At 43.9% G+C, this 22,406-nt stretch overlaps 3 protein-coding genes across 7 annotated transcripts in view; 1 reads left to right on the top strand and 2 right to left on the bottom strand.

The window, feature by feature from the left end:
- Positions 1-13,533, bottom strand: part of LOC138657124 (microtubule-associated serine/threonine-protein kinase 3-like) — an 83,238-nt gene extending 69,705 nt beyond the window's left edge. The window contains exon 1 of the mRNA XM_069744676.1: positions 13,413-13,533. The gene's annotated coding sequence lies outside the window, so the exon portion shown is untranslated. The remainder of the gene's footprint in view (positions 1-13,412) is intronic.
- Positions 1-22,406, top strand: part of KCNIP4 (potassium voltage-gated channel interacting protein 4) — a 1,248,191-nt gene that overhangs the window by 1,112,405 nt on the left and 113,380 nt on the right. The window lies entirely within an intron of this gene.
- LOC138657126 (microtubule-associated serine/threonine-protein kinase 3-like) lies at positions 13,485-17,708 on the bottom strand. Of its 2 annotated transcripts, none has more exons than XM_069744682.1 (7): positions 16,912-17,701; positions 16,369-16,534; positions 16,158-16,256; positions 15,545-15,657; positions 15,360-15,451; positions 14,884-14,957; positions 13,485-13,622 (listed from the first exon to the last, which is right to left on the bottom strand). In XM_069744682.1, exons 2-7 carry the CDS (start codon positions 16,454-16,456, stop codon positions 13,525-13,527), a joined length of 564 nt encoding a protein of 187 aa, XP_069600783.1. In that variant the 5' UTR covers positions 16,457-16,534; positions 16,912-17,701; the 3' UTR covers positions 13,485-13,524. The 2 variants fall into 2 exon arrangements, with proteins under 2 accessions (XP_069600783.1, XP_069600782.1); XM_069744681.1 differs by lacking the exon at positions 13,485-13,622 and adding an exon at positions 13,647-13,982 and having other exon boundaries at positions 16,912-17,708.

Here is a 22,406-nt window from a genome sequence, read left to right on the forward strand (position 1 = left end):
ATCTAGCTAGAAGTGGCCTCCTGTGCTTAATCTTGTTTCATACTACGTATGTCATTTCCTTCTCCTCTCACAGTCATTACTTGTGGGGGGCTAATCTATCCTTTGGGGATTTTCTCTGAGGCAAGATAGTTTTCCTGCTTCTATCTTTAGGGGTAGTTAGCTCTTAGGCTGTGACGAGATGCCTAGGGAGAGTTAGGAGCATTCCATGGCTACTTCTAGTGTTGTGTCGAGCTTAGGGACTGCGGTCAGTATAGTTACCACCTGCTCAGAGCTAGTCGCATGTCGCTCCTTAATCACCAGACCATAACAGCGCCCCTCTGTCTTCGCGTCCTCTTGCAGTGACTGTTCAGGTTAGAGGGCGCGATGACGCACTAGTGTGCGCGCCGCCCTCTGCCTGAACAGTCAGTGTGGAGAGACGCCGAGACGAGACGGGACGCTGAGGAGCTGCAAGCAAGAGAGGTGAGTATGTCGTTTTTTTTTGTTTTTTTTATTGCAGCAGCAGCATTATATATTGCACAGATTTATATGGAGCGTCTATGGGGCCATAATGAATGGAGCATAGCATTCTATATCGGGCAGCTTTATGTGGAGCATCTATGGGGCCATAATGAACGGTGCAGAGCATTCTATATGGGGCAGCTTTATGTGGAGCATCTATGGGGCCATACTGAACGGTGCAGATCATTAGATATGGCACAGCTTTCTATGGAGCATCTATGGGGCCATAATGAACGGTGCAGAGCATTCTATATGGGGCAGCTTTATGTGGAGCATCTATGGGGCCATACTGAACGGTGCAGATCATTATATATGGCACAGCTTTCTATGGAGCATCTATGGGGCCATAATGAACGGTGCAGAGCATTCTATATAGGGTAGCTCTATGTGGAGCATCTATGGGGCCATACTGAACAGTGCAGAGCATTATATGTGGCACAGCTTTATATGGAGCATCTATGTGGCCATACTGAACAGTGCAGAGCATTATATATGCATTCTATATGGCACAGCTTTATGTGGAGCATGTATGGGGCCATAATGAACGGTATGGAGCATCTATATTTATTTTTGAAATTCACAGGTATTTTCCACCCTAGGCTTATACTCGAGTCATTAAGTTTTCCCAGTTTTTTGTGGCAAAATTAGGGGGGTCGGCTTATACTCGGGTCGGCTTATACTTGAGTATATACGGTAAATTTAGCCAGACACTTCACCTCCCTTGGAAAGGCATGAGCACATGCTGGAATATCGAAACACGCTTGTAAACAATTTTAAGAGCGGTTTTCCCCAAAACAGCAGTGAGGCACACAGTGTGCATCCAAGGTGTAGACGTCCAACCTCGGGAATGTCAAGCGTCATCGCAAAACCATCAGCAGCAGTGTAAGTGGCATAAGCAATTTCTGTGAGTCAATTCACATAGTTTTTTAGACCAGCACGTGCACCAGCAGAACTCATTGTGAATGACTGTAGAGGATGCTGCAGGAGTACATAAAACTCAATATCTATGCCATCAGGGGGAATTTGGATCCTTTTGCATTTTGTTCTTCAAAAATGGAAGAGTGACCTGTGCTCACCTGTCAGACCTTGGAGGCTTTGTCATGCCTGGCAGCCAGCGTTCTTTCAGAATGTGTCTTCAGTGCTGCTGATGGTGTGCTGACAGATAAGTGCATCTGGCTGTCCCGTGAAAGTGTAGACCGCCTATCTTTCATCAAAATGAACAAGTCATGGATCTCCAATGACTTTTGCTCCCCTGTCGCAGGCTGGGCAGACTAGGCGATGGTGTTGTTTTTAGTGTCATTCATTGAGCTCACATTATTGCAGTCTGTGCCATCTTTGTGGTGTCTTCTGTGCCTGCTGTTTCTTCTGTTGCTGATGTTACAAACAATTTTTTGAAATGTGGAGTTTCAAAGTCTGTTCTCCATTTGGTGGGTTGCCTGTGTAAGTGGGGCTCCCAGACAAGCAGTCCTGCACTTCCTTTCAGTCAACTATCTGTTATTTTCCGTACATTTTTCTACCAATAGTACTGTATAAAACTGATTTTTGTGCCCTCTGAAACTGGCTGAAATAAAAAAAAAAAACACAATTTGATGGTGGTGCATGAGGTATCAGGTCTCCCAGCTAAGAAGGCTTACACCGCTCTCTTAACTATCAGGTCCTTATTATTATAGATGTAATTATATATTCTATAAAGTGATTTTAGAATTTTCATAGTAAAGAGTAAAGCAAGGGTAGCACAATCACTACATGACTCTTATACTCTAGACACGCTCCCTGACGAAGCTTGAGTGAAACGCGTGTTGGAGATGGGTATGGAACACTAGACTGTCAATCGACTGCCCAAACATCATCTGTTGAGTGAGTTGTAGGCAGACATACTATGGTTTAGGTACTTTTTGTACATTTTTTTTAATGTATTTCTACTTTGTGGTTGGTTTGTCATCCCCCATTATGGATACTCTGTATTAGTTTATATGTTAAACTTTTACATATGGCTTTAACCCCTCTGTGACCTTAGACGTACTATCCCGTCGAGGTGCCCTGGGCTTATCTGACCCTGGACGGGATAGTACGTCATAGCCGATCGGCCGCGCTCACGGGGGGAGCGCGGCCGATCGCGGCCGGGTGTCAGCTGCTTATCGCAGCTGACATCCAGCACTATGTGCCAGGAGCGGTCACGGACCGCCCCCGGCACATTAACCCCTGGCACACCGCGATCAAACATGATCGCGATGTGCCGGCGGTGCAGGGAAGCACCGCGCAGGGAGGGGGCTCCCTGCGGGCTTCCCTGAGACCCCCGCAGCAACGCGATGTGATCGCGTTGCTGCGAGGGTCTCCTCACCTCCCTCCCTGCTCGAGCCCCGGATCCAAGATGGCCGCGGATCCGGGTCCTGCAGGGAGGGAGGTGGCTTCACAGAGCCTGCTCAGAGCAGGCACTGTGAAGGCTGCAGCGCTGCATGTCAGATCAGTGATCTGACAGAGTGCTGTGCAAACTGTCAGATCACTGATCTGTGATGTCCCCCCTTGGGACAAAGTAAAAAAGTAAAAAAAAAATTTTCCAAATGTGTAAAAAAAATAAAAAAAAATATTCCAAAATAATGAAAAAATAAATAAAATATTATTCCCATAAATACATTTCTTCATCTAAATAAAAAAAAAAAACCAATAAAAGTACACATATTTAGTATCGCCGCGTCCGTAACGACCCGACCTATAAAACTGTCCCACTAGTTAACCCCTTCAGTAAACACCGTAAGAAAAAAAAAAAAAAACGAGGCAAAAAACAACGCTTTATTATCATACCGCCGAACAAAAAGTGGAATAACACGCGATCAAAAGGACAGATATAAATAACCATGATACCGCTGAAAGCGTCATATTGTCCCGCAAAAAAAGAGCCGCCATACAGCATCATCAGCAAAAAAATAAAAAAGTTATAGTCCTGAGAATAAAGCGATGCAAAAATAATTATTTTTTCTGTAAAATAGTTTTTATCGTATAAAAGCGCCAAAACATAAAAAAATGATATAAATGAGGTATCGCTGTAATCGTACTGACCCGAAGAATAAAAGTGATTTATCAATTTTACCAAACGCGGAACGGTATAAACGCCTCCCCCAATAGAAATTCATGAATAGCTGGCTTTTGGTCATTCTTCCTCACAAAAATCGGAATAAAAAGCGATAAAAAAATGTCACGTGCCCAAAAATGTTTTCAATAAAAACGTCAACTCGTCCCGCAAAAAACAAGACCTCACATGACTCTGTGGACCAAAATATGGAAAAATTATAGCTCTCAAAATGTGGTATTGCAAAAAATATTTTTTGCAATAAAAAGGGTCTTTCAGTGTGTGACGGCTGCCAATCATAAAAATCCGCTAAAAAACTCGCTATAAAAGTAAATCAAACCCCCCTTCATCACCCCCTTAGTTAGGGAAAAATAAAAAAAAATGTATTTATTTCCATTTTCCCATTAGGGCTAGGGTTAGGGCTAGGATTAGGGTTAGGGTTAGGGTTAGGGCTAGGGTTAGGGCTAGGGTTAGGGCTAGGGTTAGGGCTAGGGTTAGGGCTAGGGCTAGGGTTAGGGCTAGGGTTAGGGCTAGGGTTAGGGCTAGGGTTAGGGTTAGGGCTAGGGTTAGGGCTAGGGTTAGGGCTAGGGTTAGGGTTAGGGCTAGGGTTAGGGCTAGGGTTAGGGCTAGGGTTAGGGCTAGGGTTAGGGTTAGGGCTAGGGTTAGGGCTAGGGTTAGGGTTAGGGCTAGGGTTAGGGCTAGGGTTAGGGTTAGGGTTGGGGCTACAGTTAGGGTTGGGGCTAAAGTTAGGGTTAGGGTTTAGATTACATTTACAGTTGGGAATAGGGTTGGGATTAGGGTTAGGGGTGTGTCAGGGTTAGAGGTGTGGTTAGGGTTACCGTTGGAATTAGGGTTAGGGGTGTGTTTAGATTAGGGTTTCAGTTATAATTGGGGGGTTTCCACTGTTTCGGCACATCAGGGGCTCTCCAAACACGACATGGCGTCCGATCTCAATTCCAGCCAATTCTGCGTTGAAAAAGTAAAACAGTGCTCCTTCCCTTCCGAGCTCTCCTGTGTGCCCAAACAGGGGTTTACCCCAACATATGGGGTATCAGCGTACTCAGGACAAATTGGACAACAACTTTTGTGGACCAATTTCTCCTGTTACCCTTGGGAAAATACAAAACTGGGGGCTAAAAAATAATTTTTGTGGGAAAACAAAAAGATTTTTTATTTTCACGGCTCTGCGTTATAAACTGTAGTGAAACACTTGGGGGTTCAAAGTTCTCACAACACATCTAGATAAGTTCATTGAGGGGTCTAGTTTCCAATATGGGGTCACTTGTGGGGGGTTTCTACTGTTTAGGTACATTAGGGGCTCTGCAAACGCAATGTGACGCCTGCAGACCAATCCATCTAAGTCTGCATTCCAAATGATGCTCCTTCCCTTCCGAGCCCTCCCATGCGCCCAAACGGTGGTTCCCCCCCACATATCGGGTATCAGCGTACTCAGGACAAATTGGACAACAACATTTAGGGTCCAATTTCTCCTGCTAACCTTGGAAAAATACAAAACTGGGGGCTAAAATATAATATTTGTGGAAAAAAAAATATTTTTTATTTGCATGGCTCTGCGTTATAAACTGTAGTGAAATACTTGGGGGTTCAAAGCTCTCACAACACATCAAGATGAGTTCCTTAGGGGGTCTACTTTCCAAAATGGTGTCACTTGTGGGGGGTTTCTACTGTTTAGGTACATTAGGGGCTCTGCAAACGCAATGTGACGCCTGCAGACCATTCCATCTAAGTCTGCATTCCAAATGGCGCTCCTTCCCTTCCGAACCCTCCCATGCGCCCAAACGGTGGTTCCCCCCCACATATGGGGTATCAGCGTACTCAGGACAAATTGGACAACAACTTTTGGGGTCCAATTTCTCCTGTTACCCTAGGGAAAATACAAAACTGGGGGCTAAAAAATAATTTTTGTGGGAAAAAAATTTTGTTTTATTTTTATGGCTCTGCATTATAAACTTCTGTGAAGCCCTTGGTGGGTCAAAGTGCTCACCACACATCCAGATAAGTTCCTTAGGGGGTCTACTTTCCAAAATGGTGTCACTTGTGGGGGGTTTCAATGTTTAGGCACATCAGTGGCTCTCCAAACGCAACATGGCGTCCCATCTCAATTCCTGTCAATTTTGCATTGAAAAGTCAAACGGCGCTCCTTCCCTTCCGAGCTCTCCCATGCGCCCAAACAGTCTTTTACTGCCACATATGGGGTATCAGCGTACTCGGGACAAATTGGACAACAACTTTTGAGGTCCAATTTGTTCTCTTACCCTTGGAAAAATAAAAAATTGGGGGCAAAAATATAATTTTTGTGAAAAAATATGATTTTTTATTTTTACGGTTCTGCATTATAAACTTCTGTGAAGCACTTGGTGGGTCAAAGTGCTCACCACACCTCTAGATAAGTTCCTTAGGGGGTCAATTTCCAAAATGGTGTCACTTGTGGGGGGTTTCAATGTTTAGGCACATCAGTGGCTCTCCAAACGCAACATGGCGTCCCATCTCAATTTCTGTCAATTTTGCATTGAAAAGTCAAACTGCGCTCCTTCCCTTCCGAGCTCTCCCATGCGCCCAAACAGTGGTTTACTGCCACATATGGGGTATCAGCGTACTCAGGACAAATTGGACAACAACTTTTGAGGTCCAATTTCTTCTCTTACCCTTGGAAAAATAAAAAATTGGGGGCAAAAATATAATTTTTGTGAAAAAATATGATTTTTTATTTTTACGGTTCTGCATTATAAACTTCTGTGAAGCACTTGGTGGGTCAAAGTGCTCACCACACATCCAGATAAGTTCCTTAGGGGGTCTACTTTCCAAAATGGTGTCACTTGTGGGGGGTTTCAATGTTTAGGCACATCAGTGGCTCTCCAAACGCAACATGGCGTCCCATCTCAATTCCTGTCAATTTTGCATTGAAAAGTCAAATAGCGCTCCTTCCCTTCCGAGCTCTCCCATGCGCCCAAACAGTGGTTTACTGCCACATATGGGGTATCAGCGTACTCAGGACAAATTGGGCAACAACTTTTTGGGTCCAATTTCTCCTGTTACCCTTGGTAAAATAAAACAAATTGGAGCTGAAGTAAATTTTTTGTGTAAAAAAGTTAAATGTTCATTTTTATTTAAACATTCCAAAAATTCCTATTAAACACCTGAAGGGTTAATAAACTTCTTGAATGTGGTTTTGATCACCTTGAGGGGTGCAGTTTTTAGAATGGTGTCACACTTGGGCATTTTCTATCATATAGACCCCTCAAAATGACTTCAAATGAGACGTGGTCCCTAAAAAAAAATGGTGTTGTAAAAATGAGAAATTGCTGGTCAACTTTTAACCCTTATAACTCCCTAACAAAAAAAAAAATTGGTTCCAAAATTATGCTGATGTAAAGGAGACATGTGGGAAATGTTACTTATTAAGTATTTTGTGTGACATATCTCTGTGATTTAATTGCATAAAAATTCAAAGTTTGAAAATTGCGAAATTTTCAAAATTTTCGCCAAATTTCCGTTTTTTTCACAAATAAACGCAGGTACTATCAAAGAAATTTTACCACTATCATGAAGTACAATATGTCACGAGAAAACAATGTCAGAATCACCAGGATCCGTTGAAGCGTTTCGGAGTTATAACCTCATAAAGGGACAGTGGTCAGAATTGTAAAAATTGGCCTGGTCATTAACGTGCAAACCACCCTTGGGGGTAAAGGGGTTAATAGTTTCAATAAACTATGTTTTATGAGACCTGTGTAGCACCTTATTTTTGTTGGTATTATGACTCTTATTCAGCTGGGACCCACCCTGCTACAAACAAGTAATTACAGTGGGTTATTTGATGGATCGCAGACATGAATTCCAAGCACAGTTTGTAGAAGAATGTGGGAGACAACAGATTTATGGCCTGTGGAAATGTCCTATGGCCCTTGCATCCCTATGTCACAGTATTAAATACAGACTGCTTTGAGAATCGGTGTTCCCTTTCCAAATTATGAATAAAGGTTTTTTTTATGAATAGCAAGAGTTATGGCAGGCATATATTCTGTGTCATGACAAAGTGGCGAACGTAATGCATTGACTTACATCACTGGGCGATCACCGCATCAAGTCACAAATTAAAATCTGACAGATTGACAATAGAGATGAGCGAACCATTCAAGGATCGGTTCAATTCACTTAATGTTTAGATGTTCACCGAATATTTTGATGAACATACCCAAACCCCATTTAATTCAATGGAAGGCCAAATCAAACATATACACAACACCTTAATGGGTGCCAAAAAGCTTCTCAAACAGCTAAAATTAGGAGCAGACATTACGAAAAGTGGCATCAATTGATCCACAGTACAAATTTGCAAATGGCACAGCAGCAGTCAGCCATGCGTTATGCATGAGGTATTAGGGTCTGGGCCAGCATTTAGAGCTTTGAATTGAAGTTTCAACAAGGACCTGGTGGTTAATGGAGTGGTGTAAGCCTTTTTCCAGGAAGACCTGATACCTCATGCAACACCTCCACATTTTTTATTTTTTTCCAGCCAAACTCAGATACAGTACTATTGGTAGAAAAATGTAAGGAAAGTATCACAGGTAGTTAACTGAAATTAAGTGCAGGCCTGCCTGTCTGGGGGCCCTACTTACACAGGCAACCCACCATATGGAGACCCAACTTGGAGTCTCCTAATTTAAAAAAAAGGCATCAATTTCCACAGAATAGAAACTGTATAATAGAACTCTGACACATCTTTTACTACAGGCAATCAACCAGATGGAGACCTAACGTGGAGTCTCCACATTTCCAAAAATTGTCACACACCATTAACCCCTTTCTGACCTTGGACGGGATAGTACGTCCGAGGTCAGATCCCCTGCCTTGATGAGGGCTCCGGCGGTGAGCCCGCACCAAAGCCGGGACATGTCAGCTGTTTTGAACAGCTGACATGTGCCCGTAATAGGCACAAGCAGAATCGCGATCTGCCCGCGCCTATTAACTAGTTAAATGCCGCTGTCAAACGCAGACAGCGGCATTTAACTACCGCATCCGGCCGGGCGGCCGGAAATGACGTCATCGCCGACCCCCGTCACATGATCGGAGGTCGGCAATGCTTCTGTATAGTAACCATAGAGGTCCTTGAGACCTCTATGGTTACTGATCGCCAGTAGCTGTGAGCGCCACCCTGTGGTCGGCGCTCACAGCACACATGCAATTCTGCTACATAGCAGCGAACAGCAGATCGCTGCTATGTAGCAGAGACGATCGTGCTGTGCCTGCTTCTAGCCTCCCATGGAGGCTATTGAAGCATGGCAAAAGTAAAAAAAAAAAAGGTTAAAAAAAATGTGAAAAAAAATAAAAAAAATATAAAAGTTTAAATCACCCCCCTTTCGCCCCAATCAAAATAAATCAATAAAAAAATATAAAATCTACACATATTTGGTATCGCCGCGCTCAGAATTGCCCGATCTATCAAATAAAAAAAAGCATTAACCTGATCGCTAAACAGCGTAGCGAGAAAAAAATTCAAAACGCCAGAATTACGTTTTTTTGGTCGCCGCGACATTGCATTAAAATGCAATAACGGGCGATCAAAAGAACGTATCTGCACCAAAATGCTATAATTAAAAACGTCATCTCGGCACGCAAAAAATAAGCCCTCAACCGACCCCAGATCATGAAAAATGGAGATGCTACGAGTATCGGAAAATGGCGCAATTTTATTTTTTTTAGCAAAGTTTGGAATTTTTTTTTACCACTTAGGTAAGAAATAACATAGTCATGTTAGGTGTCTATGAACTCGTACTGACCTGGAGAATCATAATGTCAGGTCAGTTTTAGCATTTAGTGAACCTAGCAAAAAAGCCAAATAAAAAACAAGTGTGGGATTGCACTTTTTTTGCAATTTCACCGCACTTGGAATTTTTTTCCCGTTTTCTAGTACACAACATGCTAAAACCAATGATGTCGATCAAAAGTATAACTCGTCCCGCAAAAAATAAGCCCTCACATGGCCAAATTGATGGAAAAATAAAAAAGTTATGGCTCTGGGAAGGAGGGGAGTGAAAAACGAACACGGAAAAACGAAAAATCTCAAGGTCATGAAGGGGTTAAAGTGGCATCAATTTCCATGGAGTAGAAATATCTATAGATAGATAATTGTCTAAGGGTCACTTCCGTCTTTCTGTCCCGGATATTCATTGGTCGCGGCCTCTGTCTGTCATGATTGGTCGTGGCAAAATGCCCACGACCATTGCCACGACCAATCAGTGATGGGCGTAGTCCGGCGGCAACATGGGCGCTCCTTACTCCCCGGTGCCCACATACTCCCCTCCAGTCAGCGCTCACACAGGGTTAATGGCAGCGCTAATGGACCGCGTTATGCCGCGGTCTAACGCACTCCATTAACGCTGCTATTAACCCTGTGTGACCAACTTTTTTACTATTGATGCTGCATATGCCACTCTTCCTTTTTTGAAGACCAAAATGCAAAAGGGTCCAAACCCACCCTGATGTTATTGGTATTGAGCTCCAGATACTCCTGCACCATCCTCTCCAGTCATTCACAACGTGTTAGATGTCAGACTTGTACTCTGTTCTGCTGAGCCATGAGCTGGTTTAAAAATGTGTGAAACGGCTAACAGAAATTGCTTTTGCCACCTACACTGCTGCTCTCCTCTTTATCTCACTATTGCACGTCCACCACTTCTTCCTCCTCATCCTCCTCTATTTGTTACATGGCTCCTTCACCTTCACTAACAGTTTGTCTGGTACCATGAGCCCTCCTCGATCGCTGAAAGCCACCCTCCCATGGCACCCGCCTGTGCCATCACAATCTAGATATTTGAGATATTGTTATCCCTTCCGCATTCTCCTCTTCTTTCATGTCTACCTTTGGGATCCACCTCCTCATGCAGACTATTCAACCTTTGCTCCGGTAAGGAGATGACCAGAATAGTGATGCTGATGACAGCATCGTCAGCGCTAACCATCTTAGTAGCCATTTCATAACTGTCCAGAATGATGCAGAGGTCCTTCATCTGTGCCCACTCCACAAGCATGATTTGTACCACATCCATATTGAGTTGGCCTAGGCTATGCAAAAGTACATGCTGCACCAGTTTTGTCGCTACAACATGTGCGTAATGGAATTCCACCATGTTGGAACATCGCAAATCAAATGGTTAACTGGTATTCCGAAAGATCTCTGTAGGGATGCAAGGCGATGACCTGCGGGGTGCGATTGTCAGAAATGAGCACACAGCAACCGTGCTTTCTGCAGCAGCGCATCCAGGCCGGGATAGTGGCGGAGAAATTACCACCAGGCTGAGGACGTGAGCCATGCAAAGCACATGTGTGAGGTTTCCCAGGCGTTGGACCACCACCAGTTTTGCACCATTATCACACACGGCCTTCCCTTGCCCCAGGCTCAGTGGAGTCAGTCATTGCTGTAACTCGGCCTAGGTAGCTGTCCACAACTCTTTAGCTGTGTGACTGCGCTGTCGAAGGCATATTAATTTAAACACTGCCTGATTGCGGTGAGTCCTGGATGCGCAGTATGGAGTTGGGGAGGATTCAATCTGCACTGTTGAAATGTGTGTTTGATTCAGGGAGAGGTTGAGGGCGCAGGTGGAGGAGATGGAGGAGCAAGAAGCAGTGGAGGAAGTATTAGATACTGAGGTTTGTCACTCAAGTCTTGGGGATTCAAAGACTTGTTTAGCAGCCCCTTGACCACCTGTCCCCACAGCCGCCAGAGTCTCCCATTGCTTTGAGCCCATATTCTTAGTTAATTTCGTGCAAAATCTGTATAATACTTTTATTTACATCAGATACTGACTTTTTCTTAATAATGTGATCAACTTTGGAGGAAGTTTTCAATGGTTGTCAACTCCTAGGTTTGTCAGCTGTACCATAACCTTTTTATTATATGTCACACTTGACTCTGAGAGCAGCTGAATTCAATAGCTACTTGTTTTGGCTTATGCCTGACTTCTCTCTCAGAATAATAAGCTTCCTGACATCTAGTGATAAATTTGGCTTTGCCTTTGCGATGATTTTACCAAAAAACACACACAAAACCAAAAATTTTAGGCAAAATTCGACTACCCATGAGAAAATATGCAAAATATTTGGCCCAGCAAATGCTGAAAACTAACACATAAAAGGATAAAACAGTGTTAAACACAATTTTCATCCTTAAAGCTGACAACCATTTATCCAGTTTTTACCCCTCATGGGCCGCTGCCCAGATTCCTGGGCAGATATTCCCCTTTTTTGAGATTTTTTTAATAAAGTTTTTTTGTTATTTTTTGGTATTTATCCGTTTTTTAAAATAAATTAATAAAGAGTATTGTGATAGGGGTCGTTCTTTTTACTGGTGTCGCTTGTCTATTACTCCTCTTCTTTCTACTTGACTTAGATAGTTGTTCTATGTGATGGGGCAAACATTGAGTATTTGGGGCCCAAGTTAAACTTTTGCCCAGAGCCCCACTTTGTCTAAAACTGGCCCTGACTGGAACAACCAGGGAGGGCGGTACTGCTGTTGCTAAGGCACAGCCAATCAGTGTTACTTTTGTTTGTGGCTTTTTCCCCGCTCTTACAGCTCAGGTATGAGCAATGCTGTAATTAGTGAGACAGCGCCCCTCCCCCACACTGACGAAGGCTGAAAGTAAGAAGCCCAGAGATGATGGATACCCAAACCCCCACCAACACTGAGTGGTGATATAGGGTGAGAGGGCTCAGTCACTAAGTGATGAGTGAGGACCCTCCTCCCTCATTTCTTATTTCACCCCTGATTGACAGAGCCCCCATGTATCATCCCTGACTGGTATAATGGCCCCATTTTGGTAAAATGACCTCCATCCTGAGCTCCTTCTAGTAATAATGTCTCAAATAATTATTTGTGAGTTCAAAATGAAGAGGAATCGGAGCAACAATAACTGATTTTACTTTTATTTAAATTAGTAATGGAATTGAAGGTTGGGGTAAACAAAACCATGAATATTATCAATAGATTAAATCAGTGTTAGGAAGACAACCGTGGTCAGATGCCAGGTGTTCAGTTAAGGGTACCGTCACACAGTGCCATTTTGATCGCTACGACGGTACGATTCGTGACGTTCCAGCGATATCCATACGATATCGCTGTGTCTGACACGCAGCAGCGATCAGGGATCCTGCTGAGAATCGTACGTCGTAGCAGATCGTTTGGAACATTCTTTCGTCGCTGGATCTCCCGCTGTCATCGCTGGATCGGTGTGTGTGACACCGATCCAGCGATGCGTTCGCTTGTAACCAGGGTAAACATCGGGTTACTAAGCGCAGGGCTGCGCTTAGTAACCCGATCTTTATCCTGGTTACCATCGTAAATGTAAAAAAAAAAAACAGTACATACTCACATTCCGGTGTCCATCAGGTCCCTTGCCGTCTGCTTCCCGCACTGACTGACTGCCGGCCGTAAAGTGAAAGCAGAGCACATCGCGCTGTGCTTTCACTTTACGGCCGGCAGTCAGTCCGTGCGGGAAGCAGACGGCAAGGGACAGACACCGGAATGTAAGTATGTACTGTTTGTTTTTTTTTACGCTGGTAACCAGGGTAAACATCGGGTTACTAAGCGCGGCCCTGCGCTTAGTAACCCGATGTTTACCCTGGTTACCCGGGGACCTCAGCATCGTTGGTCGCTGGAGAGCTGTCTGTGTGACAGCTCTCCAGCGACCACACAACGACTTACCAACGATCACGGCCAGGTCGTATCGCTGGTCGTGATCATTGCTAAATCGTATAGTGTAACGGTACCCTAAAGGCCAAGTCAGGCGAACAGTATGAATACCGCGGAGCCTGGTGACAGAGGCGTTACCGAAGCATGTCAGAAGGCCACAGGAAGCTGGTGAAGGTCCTTCTATACAGGTCCTGCAGTGATGGTGGATCTGCTGGACTTCAGGTCACTGGATGCTTAGGTCTCCTGTCTTTTAGATGGTTCTAGGGCAACAGTGGCAAGAAGCAAATACTCGAGCATCCCTGGATAATCCGCGCCGGCAGGATGATAAGATCCGGCGGGAGATGGATCCTATGAGAAGAGAAGTAAATATAATGTAAGTTATAATGTTAAGTGCTGCGGAATATGTTGGCGCTATATAAATAAAATTATTATTAAGTGATGGGCCTCCATATGGCATGATACTACTGTGCGGTCACAGGAATATTATCACACAGAGGTCAGGGATCATTGTCAGCCATCATACATGTGATAATCCTATCACTGACAGAAGACTTCTGCTCCACATGAATGATTCTCATTGACATCACACAACATGGAGCTGATTCTCAAACTTACCTCGTCTCTTTTTCCCCTTTTTCACATTTTCTGAGTTTTGTTGCTCTAAACTCAGATTTATTACAGATTTTCTGTCGTCTTGAGCTTGACATTCTGATCAGAAAGTTCAAAAAAATTGAAACAATATATTCTTATAGGATCTGTTTTCTATCTTTCTTGTGCACGGCCCAGCATGGTGGCTCAGTGGATAGCACTGCAGCTTTGTAGCGCTGAAGTCCTGGGTTCTAATCCCAATCAAAGACAACATCTGCAAGGAGTTTGTATGTTCTCCCCGTGTTTGCGTGGGTTACCCCTGGTACTCCGGTTTCCTCCCACATTCCAAAGACATACTGATAGGGAATCTATATTGTGAGCCTCATCGGGGACAGCGATGATAATGTGTGCAAACTGTAAAGCGCTGTGGAATATGTTAGTGCTATATATAAAAATAAAGATTATTATTATAGAATAGTTCTAGTCCTGTCCCATGTAGTCCTGATTGGGGATGAGCACAGCTGTGGAAGTTCGTTTTTTGGTACCCGATCTGAACTTTAGTCCAAAGTTGAGTTTTGGTACCTGAACTGTAGTAGAACCCAAACCCCATTGAAAGCAATAGGGACCCGAAATTTTCAGCTGGAAAATGATCTCTCTTTCTCCGGAATTCCCCCAGAACTTCAAACACTGCAACTGACTTCCGGGAGAACCCTGAACTTTTAGGTTTGGGTTCGCTCATCTCTAGTCAGGGTCGGACTGGAGCACCAGTACACCGGATGATTCTCTGTTGGGTCCAGGTCCTCAGCGGGCTTCCAAATAGGATGTACAGGGGCCCCATGGTTTCAACTGAGTGTGCGAACGAAGACACACATGGGTATGGGTCCATGATCAAAATAATTTGGATCCATGAAATAACATGGATAACATAGGAGACCAATAAGTGAAAAACTGCGTGGAAATGTTTGAGCCTTGAAGTCAACATTCAACATTCACATTGTTGATGCTGTAGACATAAACATACCTGATAGTGAAGGCGAGAATGGTAAGATGGTAATAGCGTCATCTCTATCAGATACAGAGACAGATTCTTTCTGCCTGTTTCGAAGAAGAAACACGTGTAAATCACAAGGAAACAGTATAACAGGGGTTGTCTCACTATAAAAACACTGACTATAAAGCCTAATAGGACATATGACTGTCATAGGGGGGAAGATCGTCTGCTCAAAACTAACTTTTATAGAGTGAAGCGGAAAACAACCACCAATATCTGGCATGTTACACTACATCTCTCCTACTGTGTGGGGGGAGCACGAAACATACATGCCCGGCCACAATCATGGGCTGTTCTCACCAGCAGTTTCTAAAGCCGAAGCACAATTACCACTAACCATGGGGCAGTGGACACTGCATTTGATATTATGGTATTTATGTCCTATATTTGTGTTGTGCACATATGTCAGCCTGGAGCTCCCAGTAATGACCAAATATTCTACTTACATTTCTGCTATGTCACTGTTGGATGCTGCGGTACACTCTGGATGGGTCTTGGGATCCTCAACGTTCACCATACTCGTAGTAGTGGTACAGAGCTAAATCAGAACAACAATAAAATATAAAATTATTTTTTGCACTTTAGAGGTTTGTTTTTTAACATATTTTGGAGTTATTGATCACATACTTACTTTACAATGCTTTTCAGAAGATGATGTATAATTTTCGAAGTCAAAGCCATCATTATTCTCACTTGTTCCCTCCTCATCCTCTGAGACGAGATGTTTGTTTATATGAGAATGATCTACAAGATATAGGTAATAAAGTGTTTTAGAGGTTGTAAATATAACACAGTCGCCATTAATCACTAATATTATAGAGAACCAATTGTCACATATTAAGGAAAACGAGACAAACAGAAACATAGTCTAAATGCCGTCTCATTTTAATTACTGATAAAGCAGCTGGTGTCCATATCTGATTAAAGCTGAGGGACATATTCTGGCTTCTGACTTAGAAGATTGTCAAAGTCATTAAGGAATGGATGATCCTTGATCTGAAATGCTCCTCTTGGAAAAAGAAAACAAAAGTGATGCAGATATTGTCAGCGACTGCTCCGTATCTGAGCAGTATATCATAATCTGAACTAATGATATAACTGAGCCGACATGATGGAAAATGACTGAAAGTCTTAGTATGGAGATCAAGAAATGGACGAGCAGATAGAAAAGTGCTAATCCTCATAGACATGAACGATATGTCCTTGGTGTAATATGGGAATATTGATACTATTATATCTGTTACCTGTTCCAAGTCTATGCAAGGGATTTCTTCTGAGCAGCTCAGTGATGAGGTTCTGAGCATCCAAGGGAGGAGCGTGGTCACATTCCCAAACTATGTTTCCTGTTACATAGAAAAACACAGAAAAGAAACCTCATTACTGCACTGTAAGAAAAAGCAAAATAACTAAAGCAATGTAACCAATCAATGCAATGATCAGAGTAATTCTACTCACCAAAGAGAACCGTTTTAAAAAGCTCATTTACAGTATCACCATCAAATGGTATACTTCCCAGCAGAAATTCATGTAGGATGATCCCCATTGCTCACCAGTCAACAGGCCTTCCATAGCCTTATTTCAGGATTACCTCTGGGGCTATGTAACACGGGGTGCCACAGAACTGCAAACCAACAGAATATAGAGGGGAAAACCGATGAACGATATTATGACAAGTTAAAAAAACAGAATGACAGAAGATAAAATATCAGTGGAAAAGTTCTCTAGAAATGAAGAATGTAGAAAAAAGGCAATAGTATGATGAGATTTCTAAATAACAAGCTAAGTTCCTGTAGGTCAGTGTTCCCCAACTCCGGTCCTCAAGAGCCACCAACAGGTCATGTTTTGAGGATTTCCTTAGTATTGCACAGGTCATTGAATGCTTGCTTGTCCAGGTGATGCAATTATCACCTGTGCAATACTAAGGAAATCCTGAAAACATGACCTGTTGGTGGCTCTAGAGGACCGGACTTGGGGAACACTGCTGTAGGTAATGCCAACCTCACGGTCCTGGTACCCTGGCAATGTCTTCTGCTGATTCCTTGAAGTTGTTGGTTTTTGGTATCATTAGACCAACTTTTGAAAGACCAAAATCGGTGACCTTAATGTGTCCAGCAGGTGTTATCATAAGGCTATGAAAGAGAAGATGGTTTTAGCCTCACAGACTGTGAGATAATAAATGGTAACTATCCAGCTTAAATTACTACAGGGGACACTTTTACTTATCCGGCTTCAGGTCTCTGTGCACCACACCGTAACTATGCAGGTATTCCACACCAAGAAGGGCTTCTGCAAAGTACATGCGGGCCAAGGAGACAGAAAAAGTACCCCTAGTGCTTAGAAGGGTCCCACAGTCTCCACCTATAGAAGAAAGGAAATATGACTGGTGAGGGGTTTGTACAGCAGATCACCATGACGTATGATGAGAAGTGAGTGGAATATACAGGGAGATCACACAGATCTAAGACTTTGTGGGCACCATGGCAATAGTTAACCTATAAGAAATGCTCTGTGGGGATGTAAATCTTAATGATATGAGCGGTGATAAGATGTCAGCAGACATGGGGTGAATATAATACAATGTACATGTCCTACCTCCTACATACTCCATAACCATACACAGGTGAGATCTAGGGTTGAGCGAAACGGGTCGACCATTTTCAAAAGTCGCCGACTTTTGGCAAAGTCGGGTTTCATGAAACCCGACCCCTGTGTGGGGTCGGCCATGAGGTCGGCGATCTTCTGAATCTGGTATCGGAATTCCGATACCGAGTTCCGATATGTTTGCAATATCGGAAATCGGTATCGGAATCCATATTTAAGTGTAAAATAAAGAATTAAAATAAAAATATTGCTATACTCACCCTCTGACTACTAGTACTAACCAGCAGCCTTCCTTCCTTAGAATCAGCGCGTGAAGGGCCTTAGATGACGTCGCGGCTTGTGATTGGTCGCGCGACCGCCCATGTGACAGCTCGCGCGACCAATCACAAGCCGCGACGTCACCGAAGGTCCTTCAAGCGCTGATTCTTAGGAAGGAAGGCTGCCGGAAAGAAGCAGGGCGCGTCCGAGAGTGAGTATATACCTAATAGGAATATACTCATCCTCGGACGCGCCCTGCTTCTTTCCGGCAGCCTTCCTTCCTAAGAATCAGCGCTTGAAGGACCTTCGGTGACGTCGCGGCTTGTGATTGGTCGCGTGAACGGTCACATGGGCAGTCGCGCGACCAATCACAAGCCGCGACGTCATCTAAGGCCCTTCACGTGCTGATTCTAAGGAAGGAAGGCTGCCGGTTAGTACCAGGGCGCGTCAGAGGGTGAGTATAGCAATATTTTTTGTTTTAATTTTTTATTTTACACTTAAATATGGATCCCAGGGCCTGAAGGAGAGTTTCCTCTCCTTCAGACCCTGGGAACCATTGGAAACCCAATGCACTGCATTGGGTTTCGTGTTTCGGCCAACCACGACCCCAACTTTTTTATAGGATCGGCCGATTTCACTCGACCCGACTTTTGAAAAAGTCGGGTTTCGTGAAACCCGACCCGATCCTACAAATGTAAAAGTCGCTCAACCCTAGTGAGATCTAGTTGGGAAGGAGCAGAGCATGGCGACCACAAAAGGATAATCTGCAAATGTTTGGATGTCTCTCTCCAGATAGGCCCATTCCACGCTCTGTGGATTATCCAGGTTCCGCTTTGCCATTTTCTTCATCGCAAAGATCTGTTGAGAGTCTTTATGGCCCACTAAGTGGACGGACCTGGAGAGAACGAGAATTCGTGGTTTATAATGAACCCTTATTAACAGTCTGTATATACAAGTCATTACATGATCTTTTGTACTAATGTTTGATACCAGTAGTCCAGCCATCACTAGAAATCCACATCTAGAATTACATGAAATAGCCCTACATAGATGATGGGAGGTCTGCACAATGCCCCGTCTGCCAGACCCTCACCCAGGTCCTATTATAGATGAGAGAATCTACCGAAATTCATCTTGGGCAGATTCGCTATAACCGACCAGTAGATACGATTCAATCCAAATAAAAAATTGGTGTAAATTGAAAGTGCTTCAGGGGTCCCTTCTGTTGCTGAGGCCAGTGATCGGACTCACATAGTCATGGTGGGGGGAGCAGATGTCATTGCCATCAGTATCGGGTCACCCCTCACATGACCATGTGTGACTTTTTGAGCGCAAGATTGGCTGGAATCAATGGTGGCGCCATGTTGCGTTTGGAGACCCCTGAAGTGCCTAAACAGTGGAAGCCCCTCAATTCTAACTCCAACACTAACCCCAACACACCCCTAACCCTAATCCCAACTCTAGCCATAACCCTAATCACAACCCTAACCCCAGCACACCCCTAACCACAACCCTAACCCCAACACACCCCTATCGCTAATCCCAACCCTAACCCTAATGCCAACCCTAACCAGATATTGCAGCATCGGCCATGGCTGGATTGTAATATTTCAGTTTTCATATGTGAAATATTACAAATCACTCTGATTGGCTGTTTCACTTTCATCAGCCAATCAGAGCGATCGTAGCCACGGGGGGGGGGGGGGGGGTGAAGCCACCCCCCCCTGGGCTGAAGTAGCACTCCCCCTGTCCCTGCAGATTGGTTGAAAGGGTTAACTCCAATTTCACCCTATCTGCAGGGACGCGATCCCTCCATGACGCCACATAGGCGTCACAGGTCGGATTGGCACCGACTTTCATGACGCCTACGTGGCGTCAAAGGTCGGGAAGGGGTTAAGGATGGCTTGTTTCACCTCCATGGAGAGCTCCATTGACCGCATGTTTACTTCACAGCAAAACTTTCCAAATGCAAGCACCACACCTCAAATCAACTCCAGGCCTTTTATCTGCTTAATTGAGAATGACATAACGAAGGGATTGCCGACACCTGTCTATGAAATAGCCTTGGAGTCAATTGTCCAATTACTTTTGGTCCCTTTAAAAACAGGGTGGCACATGTTAAGGAACTGAAACTCCTAAACCCTTCATCCAATTTTAATGTGGATACCCTCAAATGGAAGCTGAAAGTCTGAACTTCAACTGCATCTGAATTGTTTTGTTTAAAATTCATTGTGGTAATGTCTATAACCAAAATTAGAAAAATGTTGTCTCTGTCCAAATATATATGGACTTAACTGTATATGGAGCATCATATGGGGCCCATTGTATATGGAGCATTATTTGGGGCCCATTCTGTTTGGAGCAATATATAGGGCCCATCATATACTGTATGGGGGATTATATGGTTCCCCTTCTATTTGGAGTTTTGAGCAATATACGGGGCCCATCATATACTGGAGCATTATATGGGGCCCGACCTATTCTGTATGGAGCATTATATGGGGCTCATTCTGTATGGAACAAGGTATGGGGCTCAATATACTGCTTGGAGCATTATATGGGGCACAGTATACTGTTTGGAGCATTATATGAGGCTCATTATACTGTTTGGAGCATTATATGGGGTTCATTATACTGCATGGCGCAATGGGGCCCATTATTCTGTTTGGAGCATTATATGAGGATCATTCTGTATGGAGCAATACATAGGGCTCATTATACTGTATGGAGCACTATGTTGTACCCATAATACTGTATGGAGCATTATATGGGGCTTATTATTCTGTATGGAACAATATATGGGGCTCATTATTCTGTATGGAGCATTATATGGGGCTCATTATTCTGTATGGAGCACTGTGGTATCGATAATTCTGTATTGAGAAATATATGGGGCATATTATTGTATATGGAGCAATATATGAGGCTCATTGTACTGTATGGAGCAATATTTGGGGCTCTTTATACTCTATGATGCAATATATGGGGCATGTTATTCTGTATAGAGCACTATGTGGTGCCCATAATACTGTATGGAGGACTATGTTGTGTCCATAATACTGTATGGGGGACTATGTGGTGCCCATAATGCTGTATGGAGGACTATTTGGTGCCCATAATACTGTATGGAGGACTATATTGTCTGGTTTCTGACCTATTGTACAATGCACAATAGATACCACTCATGTAATGTAAGAAGTGAAATCTTTGGCATTGTACTATACCTATATTTCTCTGCCATATCTGTGCATTATGAATTGTGATATGTGTTAAAGGGGCCCTCTGAGACTCTTTCACCCGGGGCCCACAAAAACCTGCAGCCAGCCCTGTATGCACTGCACAGTACCACTTCTCCTGTCTTGTTGTCGAAGAGGCGACATTGGACTTTTGAAGGGTCAATATTGGTTTAGTATTTTCAATATTCTATGGCCAAATAAAAATAAAATATTGGAAAAGCTGTTTAAATGGATTATCCCAAGTAATTCCCTCTCCTCTGGATAGGGGATAACTTTCCAATTGCTGGAAATCCGACTGCTGGGACCTCCATGATCCTGAAAATCGCTGTAGAGCATCATGTAAATGCAGCTGTGGTCGATCATACGCACTGTGGTGCTATTCACATGTGGCTTTTCAAAAATCTCCTTTTAGGAGACTGAGGGGAACAACAAAGTAAAGTAAAGCACTGATTGAGGTGAGGAGTGTTATAGTATGTGGGCTTAGAGGAGTTGATCACAAACAGCTGACGCTGGTTAGAGGGCATACCATGCATGGTATTACCGACGTCACATCCGGCCCACAGAATGCGTCTCCATGGAGTGCATCATGTGGGCGGAAGTAACGGCGGTTTCCGCTCCAAGTTGGAACGCAGGATACTTCCAGGACAATGTTTGTTCCAGATTTTGGAGGTGGTAAATTGAAGTGAGTATTGTCAAGGACACTTCTTGGGTACCCGGCTTGCAAGGGTGGATTCCCGGTCTGTGCCTAAATACTTGTCTGACTTTGGGTATGTGTTCTCGGAGCAGGGGTGCCAAGAACTTCCTCCATCATCCTTATGAATGCTAGGTTAATCTTATCCCTGGGTCCAAGCTGCCAAAGAGCAGACAATATAATATCTCTGGTCCAGAGAGGCAGGCTATGAAGGACTATATCGCAGAAAGTTTGGCAAAGAGTCATATTAGACCATCCTCATCCCTCACTGCTGCAGGGCTTTTCTTTGTAAAGAAGAAAGACAGGGTGTTATGCCACTGCCTAGATTTTCTCAAACTCAATCAAATCACGGTCCAGCATCCATATCTGCTTCCTCTCATCCCGGACCTCTTTAACCCCTTCCCGACCTTTGACGCATACGCTGCGTCATGAAAGTCGGTGCCAATCCGACCCATGACGCAGCATATGCGTCATGGAAAGATCGCATCCCTGCAGATCGGGTGAAAGGGTTAACTCCCATTTCACCCGGCCTGCAGGGACAGGGGGAGTGGTAGTTTAGCCCAGGGGGGGGGTGGCTTCACCCCCCCGTGGCTACAATCGCTCTGATTGGCTGTTGAAAGTGAAACTGCCAATCAGAGCGATTTGTAATATTTCACCTAAAAAAATGGTGAAATATTACAATCCAGCCATAGCCGATGCTGCAATAT

Source organism: Ranitomeya imitator, chromosome 1 (genome assembly GCF_032444005.1).
Source record: "Ranitomeya imitator isolate aRanImi1 chromosome 1, aRanImi1.pri, whole genome shotgun sequence".
NCBI classification, from domain to species: domain Eukaryota; kingdom Metazoa; phylum Chordata; class Amphibia; order Anura; family Dendrobatidae; genus Ranitomeya; species Ranitomeya imitator.